This window comes from Ramularia collo-cygni (genome assembly GCF_900074925.1).
Source record: "Ramularia collo-cygni strain URUG2 genome assembly, contig: RCC_scaffold06, whole genome shotgun sequence".
Lineage (NCBI taxonomy): Eukaryota > Fungi > Ascomycota > Dothideomycetes > Mycosphaerellales > Mycosphaerellaceae > Ramularia > Ramularia collo-cygni.
Window position 1 is genome coordinate 697551 of NW_019716260.1, and position 19956 is coordinate 717506.

The 19956-nt window shown below is 52.2% G+C and overlaps 11 protein-coding genes; 6 read left to right on the forward strand and 5 right to left on the reverse strand.

Moving 5' to 3' along the window:
• Positions 1 to 103: 103 nt before the first annotated feature.
• RCC_04635 (related to origin recognition complex subunit 5) lies at positions 104 to 1534 on the reverse strand (the record flags this gene model as incomplete). XM_023769913.1 has 2 exons in its annotated part: positions 104 to 1384; positions 1436 to 1534. 2 exons carry the CDS (start codon positions 1532 to 1534, stop codon positions 104 to 106), a joined length of 1380 nt encoding a protein of 459 aa, XP_023625681.1.
• A 346-nt stretch (positions 1535 to 1880) lies between these two features.
• On the forward strand, positions 1881 to 3572 carry RCC_04636 (uncharacterized protein; the record flags this gene model as incomplete). XM_023769914.1 has 2 exons in its annotated part: positions 1881 to 2203; positions 2261 to 3572. The coding sequence occupies 2 exons, from the start codon at positions 1881 to 1883 to the stop codon at positions 3570 to 3572; spliced, it is 1635 nt and encodes a 544-aa protein (XP_023625682.1).
• Positions 3573 to 3889: 317 nt separating this feature from the next.
• RCC_04637 (related to peroxisomal D3,D2-enoyl-CoA isomerase) lies at positions 3890 to 4787 on the reverse strand (the record flags this gene model as incomplete). XM_023769915.1 has 2 exons in its annotated part: positions 3890 to 4517; positions 4585 to 4787. The coding sequence occupies 2 exons, from the start codon at positions 4785 to 4787 to the stop codon at positions 3890 to 3892; spliced, it is 831 nt and encodes a 276-aa protein (XP_023625683.1).
• A 272-nt stretch (positions 4788 to 5059) lies between these two features.
• On the forward strand, positions 5060 to 6230 carry RCC_04638 (related to sucrose cleavage protein; the record flags this gene model as incomplete). XM_023769916.1 has 2 exons in its annotated part: positions 5060 to 5404; positions 5475 to 6230. The coding sequence occupies 2 exons, from the start codon at positions 5060 to 5062 to the stop codon at positions 6228 to 6230; spliced, it is 1101 nt and encodes a 366-aa protein (XP_023625684.1).
• A 488-nt stretch (positions 6231 to 6718) lies between these two features.
• RCC_04639 (uncharacterized protein) lies at positions 6719 to 7632 on the forward strand (the record flags this gene model as incomplete). XM_023769917.1 has 3 exons in its annotated part: positions 6719 to 6863; positions 6919 to 6995; positions 7162 to 7632. 3 exons carry the CDS (start codon positions 6719 to 6721, stop codon positions 7630 to 7632), a joined length of 693 nt encoding a protein of 230 aa, XP_023625685.1.
• Positions 7633 to 7853: 221 nt separating this feature from the next.
• Positions 7854 to 9914, reverse strand: RCC_04640 (uncharacterized protein; the record flags this gene model as incomplete). Its single annotated transcript, XM_023769918.1, has 1 exon — positions 7854 to 9914. One exon carries the CDS (start codon positions 9912 to 9914, stop codon positions 7854 to 7856), a length of 2061 nt encoding a protein of 686 aa, XP_023625686.1.
• Positions 9915 to 11182: 1268 nt separating this feature from the next.
• Positions 11183 to 11930, forward strand: RCC_04641 (uncharacterized protein; the record flags this gene model as incomplete). XM_023769919.1 has 2 exons in its annotated part: positions 11183 to 11322; positions 11384 to 11930. The coding sequence occupies 2 exons, from the start codon at positions 11183 to 11185 to the stop codon at positions 11928 to 11930; spliced, it is 687 nt and encodes a 228-aa protein (XP_023625687.1).
• Positions 11931 to 12096: 166 nt separating this feature from the next.
• RCC_04642 (related to spindle pole body component 97) lies at positions 12097 to 14874 on the reverse strand (the record flags this gene model as incomplete). XM_023769920.1 has 3 exons in its annotated part: positions 12097 to 12423; positions 12483 to 14491; positions 14538 to 14874. The coding sequence occupies 3 exons, from the start codon at positions 14872 to 14874 to the stop codon at positions 12097 to 12099; spliced, it is 2673 nt and encodes an 890-aa protein (XP_023625688.1).
• Positions 14875 to 15160: 286 nt separating this feature from the next.
• On the forward strand, positions 15161 to 16019 carry RCC_04643 (20S proteasome alpha subunit E; the record flags this gene model as incomplete). XM_023769921.1 has 3 exons in its annotated part: positions 15161 to 15198; positions 15264 to 15686; positions 15743 to 16019. 3 exons carry the CDS (start codon positions 15161 to 15163, stop codon positions 16017 to 16019), a joined length of 738 nt encoding a protein of 245 aa, XP_023625689.1.
• A 365-nt stretch (positions 16020 to 16384) lies between these two features.
• Positions 16385 to 17627, forward strand: RCC_04644 (probable L-arabinitol 4-dehydrogenase; the record flags this gene model as incomplete). XM_023769922.1 has 2 exons in its annotated part: positions 16385 to 17296; positions 17349 to 17627. 2 exons carry the CDS (start codon positions 16385 to 16387, stop codon positions 17625 to 17627), a joined length of 1191 nt encoding a protein of 396 aa, XP_023625690.1.
• Positions 17628 to 17786: 159 nt separating this feature from the next.
• On the reverse strand, positions 17787 to 18720 carry RCC_04645 (uncharacterized protein; the record flags this gene model as incomplete). XM_023769923.1 has 3 exons in its annotated part: positions 17787 to 17837; positions 17893 to 18431; positions 18486 to 18720. The coding sequence occupies 3 exons, from the start codon at positions 18718 to 18720 to the stop codon at positions 17787 to 17789; spliced, it is 825 nt and encodes a 274-aa protein (XP_023625691.1).
• Between the last annotated feature and the right edge of the window lie 1236 nt (positions 18721 to 19956).

Sequence of the window (19956 nt, forward strand, 5' to 3'; positions counted from 1 at the left end):
TACGGAGATCACGCATGCAAAGCATCAGACTGGTCAATCATCGGGTGTCGTCTTGTGATATGTACAAACTTGCACTGACCCGCGCCTCCTCATTCCGACCACTTCATTCAACTAAATAGTCCGTCAAACCGAAGTCAAGGCTTCGTGCCAGACTCTGTACATACTCCCAAGTCACCATAGGGCCAACCCTCCATTTCCCACCCGGCTCTAGAGGATCGCCGCCGCCTATCCCACCCGCCTTGACCAGCAACCTCAAACTTGACAGAGTTGCAATCTGCTTGTACATGTCTATCGTCGTTCTCAAATCATGCGGGAGGATTGCCAGCAGTATGGCGAGATGTCGATCCAAAGTGAACGCAGAAGCAGCAAGCAGATGCCGTGGAATCTTCCTGATCTTGCTTGGTCGCCCCCCGGAGCGTGCTGTGCCGCCACCTTTCTTTCGTCGTTTCCGTTCCGTCGACTTCATAAAGTACAGTGCATCGAATCGAGCTGGGTTGAATGACGCTAGGTACGCAGCTACCAGTAGCCACTTTGCGTAGTAGGGCAGCTCGTGGGTCTTGGCCTTGGCCATGCTTGTATTGAAGGCTGGAGTCGACACGATCGAGTCCAAGAGTAGACCTTCATCCTGAAACAGTCTTCGCTGAGCTACCAAAAGCCGACTAAAGTCTCGAGTGCCAAAGTCGCCCTTAACGACTGGCGCAACGAATGGTCCCCACAGCTTGTGGCAGGCACCCTGAAAGACGGCCAGATCGCGAGCGGCATTCTGACCCAAAGCATCCCACACAGCGGCACAAAATCGCGGCCATAACCATGCCTTGTCTTCTCGATGGACTTCCTCATCGTAGTCCAGATCTGCAACTGGGGCTTCGTGGAAGATGTCAAGAGGGTTGCGAGCCACAATGTGGACAGACTGATTCCGCGTGTATGGCGCGAAGTGAATGTGTGGTACACCTGCCTGTGAGAGARAGCGAGGTGCTGGGTGTCGGACGATAAAGACGACGCACAGTTGGGAGACCGTCTCTCCAAGCCGTGACAACGCAGCGAGAAGTGTTGGCGGTGCTTCCCTTYGCCTGTCGATGCCGTCGAATACGAGTATGAACTTGTCTCGTCCGTCCAAGAGCTTTTGTAGGTGTACAGCGAGCGCGCTTATATTCTCGCATCGTCCGGAGTAGTTTCCAACCTTTGCCTCATCCTCATCCCCCTGCAGCGCTTCATACACCGCGCCAACTGTCCTCTCCAGCAAGTGTCTTCCTGTCACGCATTCCTGACATCGAATGATCGCGTGGCGAAGTTTACTGCTTTTGAGGTAGGCCCTTGTGATGCTGCTTTTTCCCGTTGCATGAGGGCCGTATAGAACAAGAGAGGTCGGACTCGGCAAAGATGACTGCGGCGCGTCATTAGCATAACATCATTTTTCAGGAAGGTGTATTCTCACCGAAAGGAGTGCAGATAGTTGTCGTAGCTGGGTGTCCCTGCAAGGCCACTGATGTGCCAGTGTTTCGATCAACTCGTCCGGCAGCATCGCGAGAGTCATCCTGTAGAAAGTATCTTTGATGATCACATGAAAGAGACAGGCGCGACAAGGTTAGCGACTACCAGCAGCGGGAAGACGCGATCCGGGGCTGGGTCCGGCTGGACTTGCCGGCCGGGTGCCTGGAAATTCCAAAAGTGAAGCACAACCACGACTGCACTTTGACATCCCCAAATTTCCATCTCCGTTGTAAACGTCAAATTTGATCGTCGAGAGCCATGCGAAATAGCACGGTCAAGCAAGGACATACATACGCAAATGCTTCGTAGTAGCAAAAGACATTTAAAGTCCTTGTAAGAAAAGCGCTTGCCTCTTTAATTTCGCGGTGCAAAATAAGACAGAAAGAACAATGAGCTGGGTCTTGCTCGGGTTGCGTTCCTTCTCAGGAGGAGCGACATGGYATTTCTTCCACTTCCACTTCACCCGCGTCGCAAACTTCCTCACATACACCACCACCAACGTACTTCAACTCGCCCGCGCCAGCGCATCAACACTCATGGCCACGCTGCGAAGAGACTCCAAGGACGACCGCGACCGCGACAGCAAGGCCGATGTCGACGTCGTCCGGCGGATGGTGCACCTCCAAACCAAGGAGGAATGCCGCCTCTCCGACGACACCATCCAAGTCTGGACTGTTGAGCTGCCTAGTAAGCATGCTGAAGGGATCCTGAAGTACGTCCCTCATCACCAGTATGAATGACCACTTAGATCGACTGACGCCGTGGACAGAGTGATTAAAGAAAAGGTCCCCGAGCAGGACTTGATCGACCTGCAGCACCTGCGCCGCTTCGCCAAACCCAAGTACTTRCCTGCACACGTGCTGGGCCAGCGTGATCTCGTCAAGGAGATGTACGCTGTTCCGCGCGCCTGGGAGGTCACACCCGTCACGGTCATGCAGGCGCCGCAGACCTCGGTCTGGGAGTACGCCACGCCATCGCGACCACGTAACAGCGGCAAATCTCAGACGCTCCATCTGCTCATCTGCCCGACTCGGGCTATGAGCCTGCGGGACCTGTATGAAATCTTGAAGGAACACACTCCATTCTGCTCATCGGCTGAGTCATGGGCCTACCCGTTGGAGATCAAGGAGATCACCGTGCCACTTCTGGCCCCCACGAGTTCTGCACAGGCTGATGAGCTTTCTAAAGCATACTGGCCGACCTTCTATCGGAAGACCAACCCCTTTGGTGCTCATCCTGCCAGTATCTCCAAGGCCGAGGACGAGCTCCAAAATCCACCGGAGAACAACATGGGGATCGAACGTGCCATGGATCTTGCCGAGCTGGTTGGAGCCGAGGGTGTCCGCCGCGGGATTGGAGCTGGACCTGGATGCGTGATCATCGAGCGTATCGATGGTGATACTAACATCATTGCAGTTGCCAGTGACGCACGCTACAAACCACAAGAACATCAGTTCGCCGATGATACCACAAACAGCTGCGGTCGCGGTAACATGATGGGTCACGCGGTCATGCGAGCTGTTGGCATGGTCGGACGCAAGCGCCTCCGCGTCGCTTCTACCGGCATCACCAAGGCTGCGGCCAAAGCAGAGAGCAACTTCACCAAGGGTGGTCTCGCGCTCGACGAAAAGGCTCGCGATGCTTTCTTTCTCGATCTCCCCATCATGGAGTTGGAGGAGGAGTACTTCAAGGTGGACAATCTCAAGCCAGATGGCTATCTCTCTTTGAAGCTCGAAATCTTCCTCACCCACGAGCCTTGCATAATGTGCTGCATGGCCTTGGTTCACAGCCGCGTTGGCCGTGTCATCTTCAAGCATCGTATGCCCAAGACAGGCGGCTTGACTGCCGAGACTTTTAGCAACAACTCCGGTCCTGTCGGCCTCGGCTATGGTCTCTGTTGGCGGAAAGAGCTCAACTGGCAGTTCATGTGCTGGGAATACAAGCCAGCGGCGGACGAAGGCTCAGGCTCCCGACAAGACAACCCCAAGGATTCTGAGAAGTACCCAGCAAAAGGACAAGATACAGTAGACATCCCCAGTGCTAATGTTACCACAAGCAGCTTTGGGAGCATGCACGTTTAGCACACTTGCAGTGCTATTATAGAGCTGGCGGAGCATGTTACGTTCAACATGATCAGGACTGCATCATCAGATGCATGGAGAATGGCAATGAAGTTGTATATTAGCGTCGGCGCTGGCGGTGGGGGAATAGAGATGGAAGGGCAGAGTTGTGCTTATACCGTTACTTTATGTCGCATGCAATAGACACTGTAACACACTCGGCGTCTTCAACTCCTCATTGTGTACCGTGCACGCCGATTGAATCAACCGGTCTAACATCTCCACCTTGTTCGTGGCACATGCGGCATACTCATAATAGCTCGTCATCATCATGAAAACTACAACTTATGCCTCTTCTCCCCGCTGGCAATCTTGCGGAACTCCTCTTGTGGGATTCCCCTCATGAAGACATCCAACCCACCCATGACCTCTTTGACTCCCTGAGCATCGTACTGCTCTCTCTCCGGTCCTCTCATCATCTCCTTGATCTTGATGAGTGAGTTGGGAACCAAATGCTCTCCCAAACGGTTGTCAACCTCCTCCAACACGAGCCCCAAGAACTTCTCATGCTCTTCTGGTTTGGTCTCGAACACCTTGTTCACAAATCCACACTGCAACAATTCCGGGCATGTGATCCTCTTGGACATGAGCAATGCCTCTGCTCCTCTCGCCGGTCCCAAGCGAGAATTCATGGCACGACTTGCCAGACCTTCAGCCACCAATCCTAGGGATGTAAATGGGCAGAGGAGGTAGGCATGCGGTGCGGCGTAGACGAAGTCCGAGTGTCCAATCAAGGCAGCACTGAGACCGACCACCGGGCCATTAAGTGCTGTTACCAGGATCTTGGAGTGCGTGTAGAAGGCGTGTGTAATGTTGAGGTTGTAAGCCGCGAAGTTCTGGAGGTTGATTCTGAACTGGTCATCTTTCGCGCCGGTGTCTTTGCCTGAGACTGTTACATCTGCGCCTCTATAGCGGGGTTTAAGTTAGCTTCTGGGGAGTGGTGTAAAGGGAGAGTGAGTAGGTATGCACGTACGCGCTGAAGAATCGTCCTGTACCRGTAAGGACTGTGATGAAGACATCCTCTCTGGAGTCAATGTGCCGCATCCATCGGGCAATGTTGAAGTAATGTTCTTGAGCAAGAGCTCCGAGCTTCTTGGTCCTGTTGATCGTGATGATCGCGACTCGACCGCGGAACTCGCATTCGACGCCCTCGATGGGTTTGGGAGCTGCGTTCATGATGATTGATTGTTTGAGGGGAGGTGGATATGATGTTGGACTGGAAATGAATCAAAAGAGACTGTTCCTTACCTTGAGGCTTACCCCGAAGACATCTTGACATCTCTATAGTCATTAAGCTCGGGTCAGAGTGGTATGGGTATGTGGAGCCGAGGCATTAGGTTGGTGGATGAATGATCAGGTTTCATAACTTTTATGTCAGGCGGCACTAATCATCTGAATGCGCGTTAGACGCCGCCTCATCTCCAATACATCCACCAACGGCCTCGACAATGTTCATATTCCGCCATGGCGGTAAACGCGTGGCTCAAGTACTCCGTCCGGCATATGCTGCGACCTCACATCGGCTCGCTTCGAGGATAGCCATCCCGTTTACGCCTCCGCCCTTTCCCGTCATCGAAACCTGCCCATCGCCGACTTGTCAATGCAGAGAAGCGCCGGCAGGCTTGGAGATTGAGCGMGAGCAGAGCTTGAATGGCTCCATGGCAGCATACGCGGAACAAATCTTGATAAGCACGGGCAAGAATGATTGGAAGAGTCGGATTGAGGAAGAAGAGGGTGCAGTGTTGATACGGCAAATGAAGAAGCTTCTATTGAAAGGTGGAAAATATGTTGATGTGTGTGGAACAAATCCTTTGCTCCCTCGTTGTATCGCATGCAGGATAGAAGCTGATTGTAGCTCTATAGCCATACCACAATGTCATGATCTCAAACTCATCCATACAGCCTGAAATAGCGCCAGATCAGCAGCCAGTGGCACCAACACAGGACAACAGTACGGAAGCGAGCAAAGACCGTCTCATTAGTCTTCCCGAATCAGGCCCACCGGCTTCCGCATTCCTTTTACCCAGCTTCAAGTACATTCCAGCAATACCGACAGACACCAAAAGCGTAGAGACCTTCATTCAAGCCTTCGTCCTTCCGCAAAAGCTACATAGCATATACGAGACGCTCACGGCTGAACAGCACTATGCTCTGCTTCGCAAGCCAGAGCTTCAACGTCAATTTGCAGGTGTGCGCAACGTCGAAGAGATACTTATCCTTGTTTGTGGACATGGCGGTCGAGACGACCGTTGCGGCAAGATGGCGCCGGTTTTGATGGCCGAATTTGAAGAGAAGCTGCAAAGCAGTAACATTGCCATTCTTAAAGGCGTCCCAACAACAGAAGCCATCAAGGCTGATGTTCAGGACTCCAAGTATTTACCACCGGCCAGGATCGCTTCGATATCGCATATCGGGGGGCACAAATTTGCTGGCAACGTGATCGTTTACATCCCTCCCTCTTTCCGATCCAATCCGTTGGCTGGCAACGGCATCTGGTATGGACGAGTCGGCCCCGAGCATGTCGAAGGGATCGTGGCGAAGACCATCTTGGACGGCCAGGTCATCAAGGATCAATTCCGCGGAGGCATCGATGGGAATGGAGGGATATTGCGGCTGTGAACTAGCAGGTAACGCTTTGGGTAGGAGTGACTGGATGTCGATTGCACCCGCCCTTCGGCGTTCGATAGTCGACTCGGGTAGCAAGGATGCTCGTAAGAACTTCCATGGAGTGGTCCTCTTAGGACTTGACGTGCGCTCGCCGGGCTCTCCCCTACATGTCATATTGCAAGGCTGCTTGATTTATATCATCGTGGAAGATTGTTCTTTGGCTCAATCCAATCTCCCTAATATCTTAGGTAGGTGATCTGGCAAACTCACTACATGCAATGTTCATGGCAAGTGCACATTAATGTCCCCAACAGTGACTTCCCAGACAAACCTCCTTTCCCTTCCAGTCTTCCCTCGTGCATTCCTCAACATTCGTGACCGATCTTCTCAATGTCATCTTCATATCAGCGAACATCGCCAACAGCATATATCACATCATCGCTKCAGCCTCTTAGCTCCTGCAAGCATATCAACTCAGTATCGTTCCAACCCAATTCATCATGGAGGACGAGCACAAACAGGCTTTCGCGAACGTTATGAGCAATCTACTACTCAACCACGAATGGACCGATATGACCATCATCTGCGAGGGGGGAGCAAGGATCGAATGCCACCGAGCGATTGTGTATCCTCAATCATCCGTTTGTAAGTATGAGATTGAACGATGTCTTCCTCGAAGATTTACTCAAAATCCACCAAGTCAGAGACCTATCCAAACGCAGGACAGACAGCATTTTTGACGAAAATGAATTCGAACTCCCAACCATCAAACGGATGGTAAGTACAGACAGTGAAGGATAAACGGGATCCCATGTAGGGGTGGGTAAAAATGACCAACGGCTCCTCTTGGCTTCTGCGATGGACTCAGCTCTTGGAGAGCTTCAAAGCCTGCATTGATTTCTGAGACGCCGCTGACCCTTTCATGCCTCGCTTCTAGATACAGTACCTCTACAACCAGGACTACGAGCCGTACGATGAAAAGCATTCACTCGAGGGTCCGGTTCTCCCCTCCCACTCTGCCACCGCTAGTCTCATCGCGCACGCCGATGTTCATGCCGCAGCTGTGTACTTCGATATCCCCTTACTGCAAGTCAAGGCTGTCGAGAAGTTCGAACAGGTCCTATGGAACAATGATCTTGAGAAGGAGAGTCTGCCGCTTTTGCTTGAGACAATCTGGTCGCAATCCGAATCTCAGAACACAAAGCTGAGGGAAGCCATCATATTCGTGGTTCGACACTATCACGACTACCTCTTCAAGGAAGGAAACATAAGGAAGTTCAAGGACAAGGAAGTTCTTCTCGATTGTTGTTTTGCAGTCATCGAACGTTTAATCCTCAACTTGAATACGGCGCACAAGGAAAACCGCGAGGCACTTGAGGCACTTAGAGCAAAGATGATGAAGAGCGAGAAGTGAATTGATACACAGGAGGAAGGGCTATAAGATGCCGCGGGTGGGGAAGAGGCGGGCGGGTGAGTACGCTGGGACTGCTCGTCGAGTTTGGATCGTATCAACTTCTCTTAGCGAAGTCGACATCTTGTTAGACGGGAAAGACCTTTCGTTCAATAGCGAGCCGACACAGCAGAGCGAATCCTGTACGAGAACTGGATGTAACTTTCAAGATGTATTCGATCACTTTATGTAATATCATCAAGACATTGGCAATCCTGTAAGCTAGAAGCGCCCACCCTGAACACTGTCATCGCGGACGAAAGTCTACTCGGACACGTCAAAGCCAACCGACGATCTGAACAACCCATCAACACACCCCAAATACGCTCGAGTGTGTAACCAAAAAGAGGGCTATTCAAGCTGTCCACCTTTTGGGGAAGCCATGGCTGGTTCACGTATTCCCCACTGTGCTTATCGCTCTTCGGATTGACCATCCCATCCAAAAGATCCTGAAAAAGCTCCGGTCCAGGAGCCTGAATGCGGCTCCGGGACGCGACGAATTGACCTCGATATGTCAATACGAAGCTTTTACATTTGGCGCCTTTGTTGGCGCGACTGTAGATGTCCTCCAAGATGGTCTTGCTCTCCGACCACGTAGAGTGGTCCCAGCAATCCTCGCAGCTTGAACACGAATCTTGGAGGGCGGATAATGACAGGAATCCAGTTTGCGGCACGAAGTAGCTTTGAAGCAACCGCCGGACATGTCTGGGTTGATGTGGTTTGGCTTGCATGAAGAGGGTGTGATCTGCTAGGTTGTCCCACTGGGTTGTGATGTGATGTAGGAAAGCCGCACCCTCTCTTCCAAAATTCGCTCGATGTTCGACGGTGATGTGTGGTTGTGATGTGAGCGCGTGTTGGAGGTCGTTGCGGAAGGTCGAATTGAGATCTTCATCTTCGTCTCCTGTGTTGTATACGATGACGCGCATCGCTCGACTGCGTGTTGCCTCGAGGTCAAGAAGCGGTGTCAAGTTATCTGCAAGCGTGGTTGCAGACTCATCGTATCGTGACACCACAAAGTCAAGGGAGTATGATCCTTGCTTTCGGGGCAGTGATATTGCTAGTGATTTGAACGTCCCTCGATGGAGCTCAGAGAGGGAATCAGGCCAGTACATGGGTACCAGGATGCAGAGCACTGCGGCGACCAGCGTAATGAATAGCGCTATCGAGATGCGCTTTGTACGGTCCTTTGTGGAGTGTGTCTCGGATGCATCCCTGCCGTCGGCATCTGCAAGAAGCTCATAGCTCTTCTCCATGTCTCCAGCAGCAGAGCGTCCTGGCGAGTAACTCGCAATGTATATTGCCGATAGAGCAATGAGGAACCCCACGTGCTGCCATGCTGAGATTGAGAATGGAGGCAGGGCATAGCTACAGCCTGCAGTGACCAGACTCACGATCATCAAGGGCGTTGCAAGATGTTTGAGCTCCTTTCCACCAATGTATTCCRAGTTCAGGTCGTCATCGGAGGGTTCTGTATGCGTGAAGAAAGATGAGTTGCAGCGCCAGGCCGCAACCACACATGCTATGTTGATGGCCAATGTACCGCCCAGAGAAACCGGTCCCGCGGGCGTGTAGATTGGATGCTCGTATCTCCGGATCAATGCCGGGCTGAGCAAGATTAGGATTAAAGGTACAGCGAATGGGGTTTGCCATCGCGCGCAGCCAGGGGAGTTTCGCTCATTGCAGTGGGCCTTCATCCATGCATCCATCGACCGTGCCAGGCTTGTCAATGTAATGGCCACGACAGAGCCTATGATGCCTCCTTTGGAAAGCTTCCGGTCGAATGTGAACATCATGGCCATGCCGCACATGGATATACAAGCCAGGAATAGACCTCTGGCAGGTACCCTCTCTGCGTTTGTGAAGATCGAGYTCCAGTCCAGAACTAGTAGCATTACGAGGACTGGCAGAGCGATGACGTGATATGTGGCCTGGTAGACGCAAAGTAATGTTCCTACTGCGCACGCCATGTGAAGGAAAGGTACCAGAATGAAAAGTTCTCGCATTATGCCATTGTGTTCCGAGAAGCTTGGCGATTCATCCTGTGTAGGGTGTTGTTCGCCATTGATTGCTTTGAGTACCCGAGTTACTGCTTGGAATAGGAGAATCGCCAGCGCGTGTATTAATAGCAAGTGGTATGGATAATGAAATCCTTGTGACATGACCTGTCGGGAGGTCACAATAGCGAGCGTTGCAGAAGTGCATTTTAGTCCAGTGCCCAGGATCATGTTTCTGTAAGAGGTCTCCATGTTTTCCCGTGGTACATCGAGGTCGTGAGATTGAAGAGGACGAATCCGGCATGTATCGGGACTCGAGTCCAATGGCGTTGTTATTGAGTGCGCTGGTGAAGGCGATCATCCATGGCAATGAATTCGAATGGCAGATGTGCAGTCAATGTATGGAAATGCTGTGGTAGAGTGTGAGATGTATCGAAGGTAAGGTATACAACGGCTATACGCGAGGGTCCAAGAGTATGAGTATGCTGTTGTGGCACAAGGCGAAGTGCGTGGTGGAATCAGCGAATGTAAGCGGTATGTCGTTGCCTGGTAGGATCATTGTAGGATCAGAAGCCGGAGTAGAAGCGCGCGCATGAGAGAGGCTGAGTTGAGGCTAGATTCGAAGTTTCATCATCCTACACTCGACAATTCCGCATTATCTCATGTGTCGATTGCAGGATCCTGCGGTGGGGGTCCCTTTGTGAACACGCAACAACGAAAGGGTGCGGATACAAAGGAGCTGGATCGGCCAATGGGTGCGACTCCATGTCTTATTGCCCACATGGGTACCAAGACCTTTGCGAACTGCTAGGCGTGGAGACACTGCCGCCTTGGTCGATGGCTGGTGAAACCCTCGGTGCGTTTGCATGGGGGCACACGACACTGCCCAAACCATAGCTCATACATGGTTTTCCAACGGCCGCCGATCGCAGCTGTGAAGGCTCCCAGGAGAATATTGTCCCACCAATGCCATGGCTCCTTAATTTGGCAGCCTTGGACGAATTGGATTCGCGGGAGGACTCGTGGACGCGCAATAACCGGTACGGCTAACGTGGCATGTGCGCGGTCTTAGGGTTTAGCCCGTGATGAAGCCGGAGTATAGGAGAAAACAGAATGTAACAAAGGCCAGCAAGCGCATGCGACTTGCAAAATGCCCAGAAGGACCCACTAGCACATCATATCATGCTTGCTGAATGTCGTTGAGACCGACAGCTGACGTTCGGCCTCCTAGCAGCGGCGCAGTGTGGCGTATAGCCGAAAATGCTTGACATGATCGGCGTCCACATTGGGCAAGCGTAGGTCGCCCTCGGCAGGTGCGATGGTGCGCCATCACAAGACAAGTTCAAAGTGGTCAAGAATCACGCGAGCTTCTCCTCGCTGGCACAAATCACAAATACAGCGGTCGAGGACACGATAAAGCAGCGAAAAGCTCTCGTGAGCGAAAGGGAGACACATTGGCCATGCGGACTGGAGCAGACTGATAGACGAGACCTCATCCTTCGCGTGGTCCACTACCCGCAATGGCTCATCAATCTCAATTGCGAAAGCATATTTACTTGCCCGTACCCAATCCAAGGGAGCTGCCGAAAGAGACTCTCAGCAAGCCAGAAATGATAACCGCCATTGTTGAGAACCTTGATAAGAGCCATCAAGCAGTGCGGTGCGACCAGGTCATCCTTCCATGGTGGCCTGAATAACACAGCTAATACATCATTCCACAGGAACAACATCATCACAGCAGCCAAGGACAAACAAGCACGTCAAAGCTCTCAGCCTTCCACCGGGACAATCTCAAATCCAACCGACAAGGCAGCCGGAATAGCTCTTCTAATCGCCAACCTCAAAGCCCCAGCTCCCCTTCAAGACCCCTGCATGCCATCCACAGGTGCGATCGCTCCTCCTCCAACGTCGATAATCCAAGAGACACCTCCTTTGGAAATTCAACTTGCCCGGGAAACTCTTGAGCAGCTCGAGCAGTACGACCGCTACGCCAGGCAAACAAGACACTACTACCGCGACGCTCTGGAAAGGATGGAGAGTTCGGATCCTCGTCGAACGAAAAGTTCTGGTGCTTCCATCCCATCACATCCACCGGCTTTGGGGATAACGACCTCGGGGCTGGCTGGATCGAATGGGTATGGGAATCCAATCGTTTCGCCTGGTATGCGTGGTGGGCCAGGGTCTGCCAGTGCATCGCCATGGAATGGTCCTGCGAATGCCTCGCCGAGAGACCCACGAATGAGGCCACCACCGCCGCCACCACGATGATGATGATGACTGTAAATGACTTGAGGAAGAGTTCGACTGATCTCTTTCTTATGCATTCATGATATCCCGATGAGCCAACAACGCCTCCGCTAAGCTACGTCCAAAACGCAAATTGCCATCTATCCGTCGTCAATAAGGCCTCCCACTATCCCACGACACCCTGGCCTTAGCCGTAAGCGCCAGGCCCCGGTCCACCACCAGGACCGCCCTCATTCGCCATACTTAATCTTGCACAAAGCCCCAGGAATACCACTGTTTCCGTCGCGGCAAGATAGTTGAGGGCATCCAATAGGATCTTCAAGTGCAGACTGAAATGGTCTTCATACTTTTGCAGAATCGAGAACAACTGATCCAGCTTCTCCGGATCGTATGCAGCCTTATTGGCGCCGGGATTCTGAGATGCCAGATCCGGATCTGCAGACGCCAGATTGCGCGAGAGAGAAGCAGTGTAACCGGCGAAGAGCGTGCAAGTCTTCATGACTTTGGAGTTGATCTGCAAGGGTATGGTTAGCAGGGATGATACGCCCGACTTATCGGTAGGATAGTGCCCACCCGCAGTAATTTAGAGTTGGTCAGCATGCACTCTTTCAGGCATGTTGCCAAAAAATCGACATGATCCTGCATCAACTCGTCCACAGTTCGCTTGACGGATACAACTCCATCGCCTCCCTTGACCGGCTCATCTGTGCCTTCCGCTTGAGCTAAGCGGGCCATGAATGCCAGCCAGTTGGGCTCTATGACTTCGCTGGTGCAAAAGTATATCAGTTGCTGCACGAAACATAACATTCGACTTCTCAAACACCATGCTCTGCGCTTCCAGTTCTCAATCTTTCTTGTTACAGCCGTCTTCTTCGCGGGCTTGTAATTCCAAGCTTTGACTTTTGTATGCTCTGTCCAGGAATTGGTCAATAGTGTTTCCAGATGTCGCAGACTCAGTAGATATCGAAACAGCAATTGGTATCTCGTCAGCGTGACTCGACTGACGACCAGTGATAGAGGAAAAGGGACGGCATAGTCCAAAGTGAGCGCTTCATATCCGAGAATCTTCTCGTCCTTGCTGTCGCTGGTTGTGCTGGCCGCTGGGTGAGGTGTATATGTAGATAGAGAAGTGGCATCGGCGTCCATACCCTGGACATTAACCACACGCATGAGCCATCCTGTAAGTCCGACATCATTCATGACCACTTTGACGTCTTCCTTGAAGGTATCCTCGGCAGCCACAGATCCTGGTTGACGGATCACAATGTCCAGTAGACTTTGTAGCTTGCCAGTATTGACATTGTTGGCTGGTTTCCGCAGTTCCGAGTGCGCGAGCTCAAGAAAGTATGAAAAGAAGTCACTTCTGTCCAGGAAGAAGTAGTGCTTCAGACTGCGTAGTCTTGCTGGTAATGCATGCGTTGTGAGGAGCAAGGACATGAGGCTTCGATTGGCAAAGGCGTAGGCTCTGCTTACATTTTCCAGAAAGCGAGGGTCGTCAAAGGTGTGCGGAACATCAGTGCTCGCATCGAGAACTTGTGAGACATTCTTGATGCCACCACATTCCCGCACCACATTGAGGTACTTGCCAGCAAGCAGAACCTTGTCCTTGACACCATCCAGTTGTGGGGGGACCAGATCTTGCCGGAGAGTGTAGCGTTTCTCCCAGTACTCATCAGTGTAATCCTGTTCGAGGCCTTCCCTGCGAATGGACTTTTGCTCCTTGATCAGAAACTCTTGGTGAGGATCCCGGACGTTTCCATGATGCAGCCACTCGTTCAACATGGTCATGTACGGCCGACTTGCTTCTCGAAGCAGCAACGTCAGAAGTTGCCTTGCAGCCGGGTCTCCTGCCATGGCCGCAAGTCGTTTCGTGAGCAGTCTGAGCACTCCACCACCTTTGCAAACTTTCTTCCCAGGCATTGCAGCATCCTTTCCTTCTCGCAAAGACTCCAAGATGTTCTCAAAATCGTCTGACTGATCCAGTTCATCCTCGTTATCCAGCATGCTGTTCTCCTTGAGCACCTCGTGGGCTACGCTATACAGCTGCAACATCATATGCGCAGTCGGTTTGATATGCAGGCTGACTTGATGAAGAGTAAAGTCTTCATTTGTGAGCATCTGATGTTCGAGCTGGGCGATCAGGATCATGTAGTCCTTCAACAACTTCCTCATGGCAGCGCACAAAGCGTGATTGACGGCTCCCATTTCCTCCCGACTTTGAACTTCCACAAAGGCCTCTACTGCACAGAAATGGGTTGCGGTCTTCAACATACTATGCGCCAAATCTCGCAGACTGGGATCCAGACCCGGCTGTATCACGAACTGTGGCCCAGCCAGCTGGCTCTTTTCGTCGAGAGGGTCGTAGGCATCCGCATATCGAATGTACTGTCCCTCAAATCCCATGAGCACAAATAACAGATCCTCAACTATGGCCTTTTCCTGCGCATCCAGCGAAAGGGTGCTCAAATGAGCAGGTTGAAGTGAAGCAGGCGCTCGAGCAGCGACTGGAGGCACAGACATGCGAGAAGCCAAAGGCGCAGTTGAAGGCGCAAGAAGGCTTGCGTGAGGACTCCATGATGTTGCTGTTCTCGTCAGCTATATACTGTCCTACACTGCCACATGACCTACCGGCTTCCGAATTGCCTCTGCTCCTCACTGCCGCCTTCTCTCGAGCAACAGGCGTCGGCCTTTCACTCTCCACACTCTTGCGAAGATTGGCATTTCGTTCCTGCTGCTTGACTGGGCTGATTGTGGTCCGCTTGAGGAGGACTTCGCGAGTCAAAGCCTCACGTCGCGTAGTCTCGGTGGTTGTGGAGGTTTTGCGCGTGTGCACATTCGATTTCGACGCGGCCGTATCTGTCGTTGGTGAGGGATTGGCAGCGGAGGTGGGGCGCTGGCGATTCTGGCGGACCGACGCTCTACGTTCAGCGATAGAGGCAGCGCGTGATGGCTGTTGAGAGGCCATGGCCTTCCATTGGCAAAGAGGGGAGTCTTTGCGAGGTGTAGAGTTCACTGGTGGAGCAAGCAAGAATCGCGTTCAAAATGTGGGATTGAATCTCGTCTTCGGCACGCGTCGTTGGWGGGTGCACGGATCGAGCTTCGTAGTCGCCGTCCGCCTAACTTCGTAACTTGGAGCTCCATCTCAGAAACACACACATCAACACCTTCTCACATCACCCTTCCACTGGACGAAGAGATTCTACAGTTCCAGTCAATTACAATACCACAGATCCATCAACACATCCGCGATCATGTTCATTGCACGGAGCGAGTACGATCGTGGCATCAAGTACGCATCCGCCTCCATTCGTGGGATTATATATCAGTATGAGTATCTCCTAACATATCACACAGCACATTCTCCCCCGAAGGACGTCTTTTCCAGGTCGAATACTCTCTCGAGGCCATCAAGTTGGGCAGTACGGCCATTGGCATCTCAACATCGGCCGGCGTCATCCTCGGGGTGGAGAAGCGCATCACATCGTCGCTATTGGAGACATCATCGGTGGAGAAGATTGTGGAGATTGACCGCCATGTTGGCTGTGCCATGTCCGGACTGCAGGCCGATGCCCGCAGCATGATTGAACATGCACGTGTTACATCGCAGTCGCACGAGTTCCACTACAACGAGCGGTTAGGTGTTGAGAGCTGCACTCAGGCCATCTGCGACTTGGCATTGCGATTCGGAGAGGGTGCAGAAGGCGAGGAGAGCATCATGAGTCGGCCGTTCGGCGTGGCGCTCCTGATTGCAGGATACGACGAGAACGGACCATCACTGTGCGTCAACTGCTGACCTTGCATTCACGTCGATTTGCTGACAATATCTCCTCTAGCTACCACGCAGAGCCCTCAGGCACATTCTACCGCTACGACGCAAAAGCCATTGGATCCGGCTCCGAGGGCGCCCAGGCAGAGCTACAAAACGAATTCCACAAGTCGCTTACTTTGGAGGAGGCCGAGGTGATGGTGTTGAAGACGCTGAAGCAAGTCATGGAGGAGAAGCTGGACTCGAAGAATGTACAGCTTGCGAGTGTTACCAAGGACAAGGGCTTCCGTATTTACGGCGACGAGGAGATGGCCGGTGTGGTCGGCAGGTTGGAGGGCAACTGAGGAATGGTGCAATGAGAACGAAAGAAGATAAGCTTGACTTCGAGAGGACCGCACGGACGTGTACTATAAGGATCACAGCATTGCGCGGCGCTCGGGCGTTACCAATACGCGAACAGCTACGAAAGAATGAGCCATCGGAATTGAAACGGCATCCTCCTCGTACCTAATCCTGACCACGGAATGCCGTGATTGTTCCCGAAATCTGGTTGCTCGATACAGCTCACAACAAGAACGAATCACGGCATTGCAGATGTGAGTATGTCGACGAACAGCGAGCTGCGGCTATTGGAGAGCGGTCGACAGAAGCAGCAAGACTTTCCGAGCGTCGAACGCCGAATGACCGCAGATTGACAAGTCTCGAGTACATGCATGCGCTTACGAGCTCCTGTGGGGATATATCGGCATATATGTACAAGTTGCAGGTAAGAGAGCTTTCATCTCCTCATCGTCCTGCCCATCTGCCTCGTCTCGTCATGTCGGACATTCTCACTCGCAAGCCTAAAAACATCGCCATCTCCACCAACCCTTCTCATGATTTAAACATCCTAGAAACTGATATCCCATATCTCCAACCCAATGAATGCCTGATTCACGTCCGCGCAACAGGAATTTGCGGATCTGACGTCCATTTCTGGAAACATGGAAATATTGGCTCTTCAATCATCACCACAGACTGCGGTCTGGGGCACGAGAGCGCTGGCATAATCATCAAAACCGGATCAGCGGTCGAGAAGTTCAATGTCGGCGATAGAGTCGCTCTCGAGTGCGGAATCCCTTGTTCCAAGCCTACTTGTCGGGCCTGCCGAACAGGTCAATATCACGGCTGTCCAGAGATGGTATTCTACAGCTCGCCCCCCATCAATGGTACCTTACGACGCTATCATGCCCATCCTGAAGCATGGCTGCATAAACTACCAGATCATGTCACCTTTGAAGAAGGAGCGTTGCTGGARCCACTTTCCGTAGCYCTCGCTGGTATTGAGAGGAGTGGATTGAAATTGGGAGATCCTTTGGTGATTTGTGGCGCGGGACCTATTGGAATGGTGACACTTCTTGCTGCGAATGCTGCTGGTGCTGCTCCTATTGTGATTACGGATCTGGATGAGAATCGTTTGCGTGTGGCGAAGGAGCTTGTACCAAGGGTGAGGACCGTGCAGGTAGAGAGAGGCGAGGACTCCCAGCTTCTGGCGGAGAAGATGAAGCTGGCTTTGGGGCAGGAGGCGAAGTTGGTTATCGAATGTACGGGTGTGGAGAGCAGTGTTCACGCTGGAGTCTATGTTCGTGTGTCCCTTACCCCATCACCTGAATCATGATGCTGACTCTTTGCAGGCGACGCGCTTCGGAGGCTGCGTCTTTGTGATCGGTGTTGGCCACGCCTCTAATATGGAGATTCCGTTTATGCATGCCTCGTTCAGGGAGATTGACATTCGCTTTCAATTCCGCTATCGCGAGACGTACCCAAAGGGCATCATGTTACTCCAGGAAGGCTTGATTGACTTGAAGCCTTTGGTCACGCATCGCTTTACATTGGAGCAGGCGAAAGAGGCCTTTACTGCAGCGAGCACACCTGCTGCTAGAGCCATCAAAGTACAACTACTAGACGATTGAACCGCTCCCCGTCAGGGGTCTATACACGCTTTGGTGGTTTGCAGAATCTACAAGGATCTTCCCTGTTAGCCACTGCCACTTCACCCTATACCGCGGGACATGATCGCCAAGTCCTGCTCTAGCATACCACGAGCTCAGCTCACCCGTTAGCTACCTCATTCAATCCTCGTTAAGAAGTTCGTCCACCCGGATTTGTGTCCGTACTCTGGGCTGTTCCACAAAAGTCAGCAATCATCTCTCCGAATCTCCCAGGATCAACACTCACCATCAAATACGGCGCATAACTTTCAATCGCCTTGATACTCTCCTTCACCGTCACCTCCTGTTCCTTCCCTTCTTCATTCAGCATCTCCTCCGTATGCGTCCCAACGGCCATGATATGATCACTCCACTTCATCGCCCGCTTCACAACTTCCGGAAATTCAAGTGCTTTCATGCCACCCCTCATCTCCACCATTCTCCTCTGAGCCGGGCGATGAATAGCCACACTCGCCTCTCGATCACCATACATATGCTCGTGTAAAGCGATTCTGCCAACAGCAAGGATGAGGGCGTCTGAGCAAGCGCGTCGAGGATCTCCCAAAGCTTCGTTAATGTGCTTGATGGCTTGTGCTCGTAGCCAAAGTCTCGTTTTAGCAGGTAGACCTCCTTGAACAATCAAGTCGCCAGAACCGAAAAGCAGACGAACGTAAAAGAGCGCTGGCTCCGCGAGGGCTTTTTGCGTGAGGAACCATTCCCATTTCATTCCTTGTTCGCGTGTCACTTTCAAAGCGGGCCAGCCGCGCGGCGCGTATATATTAACCACTGAAAGTTTCTCAGTGACCTTTTCCAAGGACGGAGATTGTAGAATTGACTTACCGTGGTGTAGGATCTTATCGAACCAGGGCTGCCATTCGACATTGTTATAGCAGTTGAAGGGATCTGCTCGTCCGCGAGCTGCGTCTGTGTTGGGAGATGCGGGAGGAGTGAGCAAGACCATGCTGCCGGATCCGTGGTGGGATTCTTTGTCGTAGCCGTCTACCATACGTTTCTTGTTATTTGGAAGCACTGATATAGTCGTGGCCTGGCTGTATACAGGGCCAAAGTTCACCATTGACCCAATTGAGTACTCTGACYGCCAGTTTGGCATTGGTGCTGTCGGAGGCACCTGCGCTACCGTCGGTTCGTACAATGATGATGAGGATCCAGTGGGAGTGATAACATTGTCGCCGTAGTAACTTCCGCTCCATTGACGATCTCTTGGGGGAGGAGTCCGATCTGGTATCGCACCGTAGGTCACGTATCGAGGAGAGGTGTCTGTGAAACCAGGAGGTGGCTGTATTTTGCCATGGTCGAAGGGCAGAAACGGTGGTTGTTGAACCCATCGAGGTTGTTGTGCAGGCTGCTCGAAGAAGGGTTGCTCACGCACATCAATGGGCTCCCCACCTCCTCTAAATGTTTTCGTCCTTCGTTCTGCCCACTTCTTGGGAGCTGCAACTTCTCGATCAGCGGWCTTTGGCTGCGGTGGTGAATCTTCAACTAGAAATGCTCCGTGTCCGGTACCTGCAGCCTCGAGGTCCTGGAACATCTTCTTTCTTCGTTCCGGCCATGACTTCAACGCGGCAACACTCCGGACTCGCTTCTTGTTGGCCTTGGCCGAACTTGCATCGCTTGGATTAGAAGTCGTCACGATGAAATCGATTTGCTTCTTCGAGGCTTTCGGCTTGTTGGTGGTGCTTTTGGTCGCCAYGCTGAGGATGAAACAGTTTGAAAGTGGCAGATGAGACAATACATAATGACTGCCAGAAGGATTATGGCGCCTACAGCTTCGCGGAGGATCCACTGATCACTGGCAGGGATCGTGAAGCGATTCTCGACGAAATCTGTGTGGTGAGCGAAAAAGCTCATGAAACACTTCAAAAACTGATGCAATGCTGCCAATACCAACKGTCGTAACGAGCACATGCAGTAGTTCTGTCGATATGCGATGTTCCGTAAGCAATATTGCTCTTTTGGGCAAGGCGATACGATCTGCATCTGAGGCGTGGTGTTCTGGACATGGAACCAAGAGCTGCCAAGTCAGCTGTCTCCGAGGCAGTGGCACGAAGGGTGGGCCAGGATATCTGGCACAGCTTCCCTATGGCTGAATTACCAAAGCTGCCCTGGCATAGTATAGATCGCATATGTAGTGCGACCCCAGGACGATACGCCGCGCAAGCTCCACGCGACCTGTTACATTTGCAGTCGACGTTCGCATATGTGAAACCGGCTTGTTCTCCCGGATCTCGCGGCTTCCATGATGATGATAAGCAAGAAAGATGTTATGAGTTGGCACCGCCGTCAAGCAGCT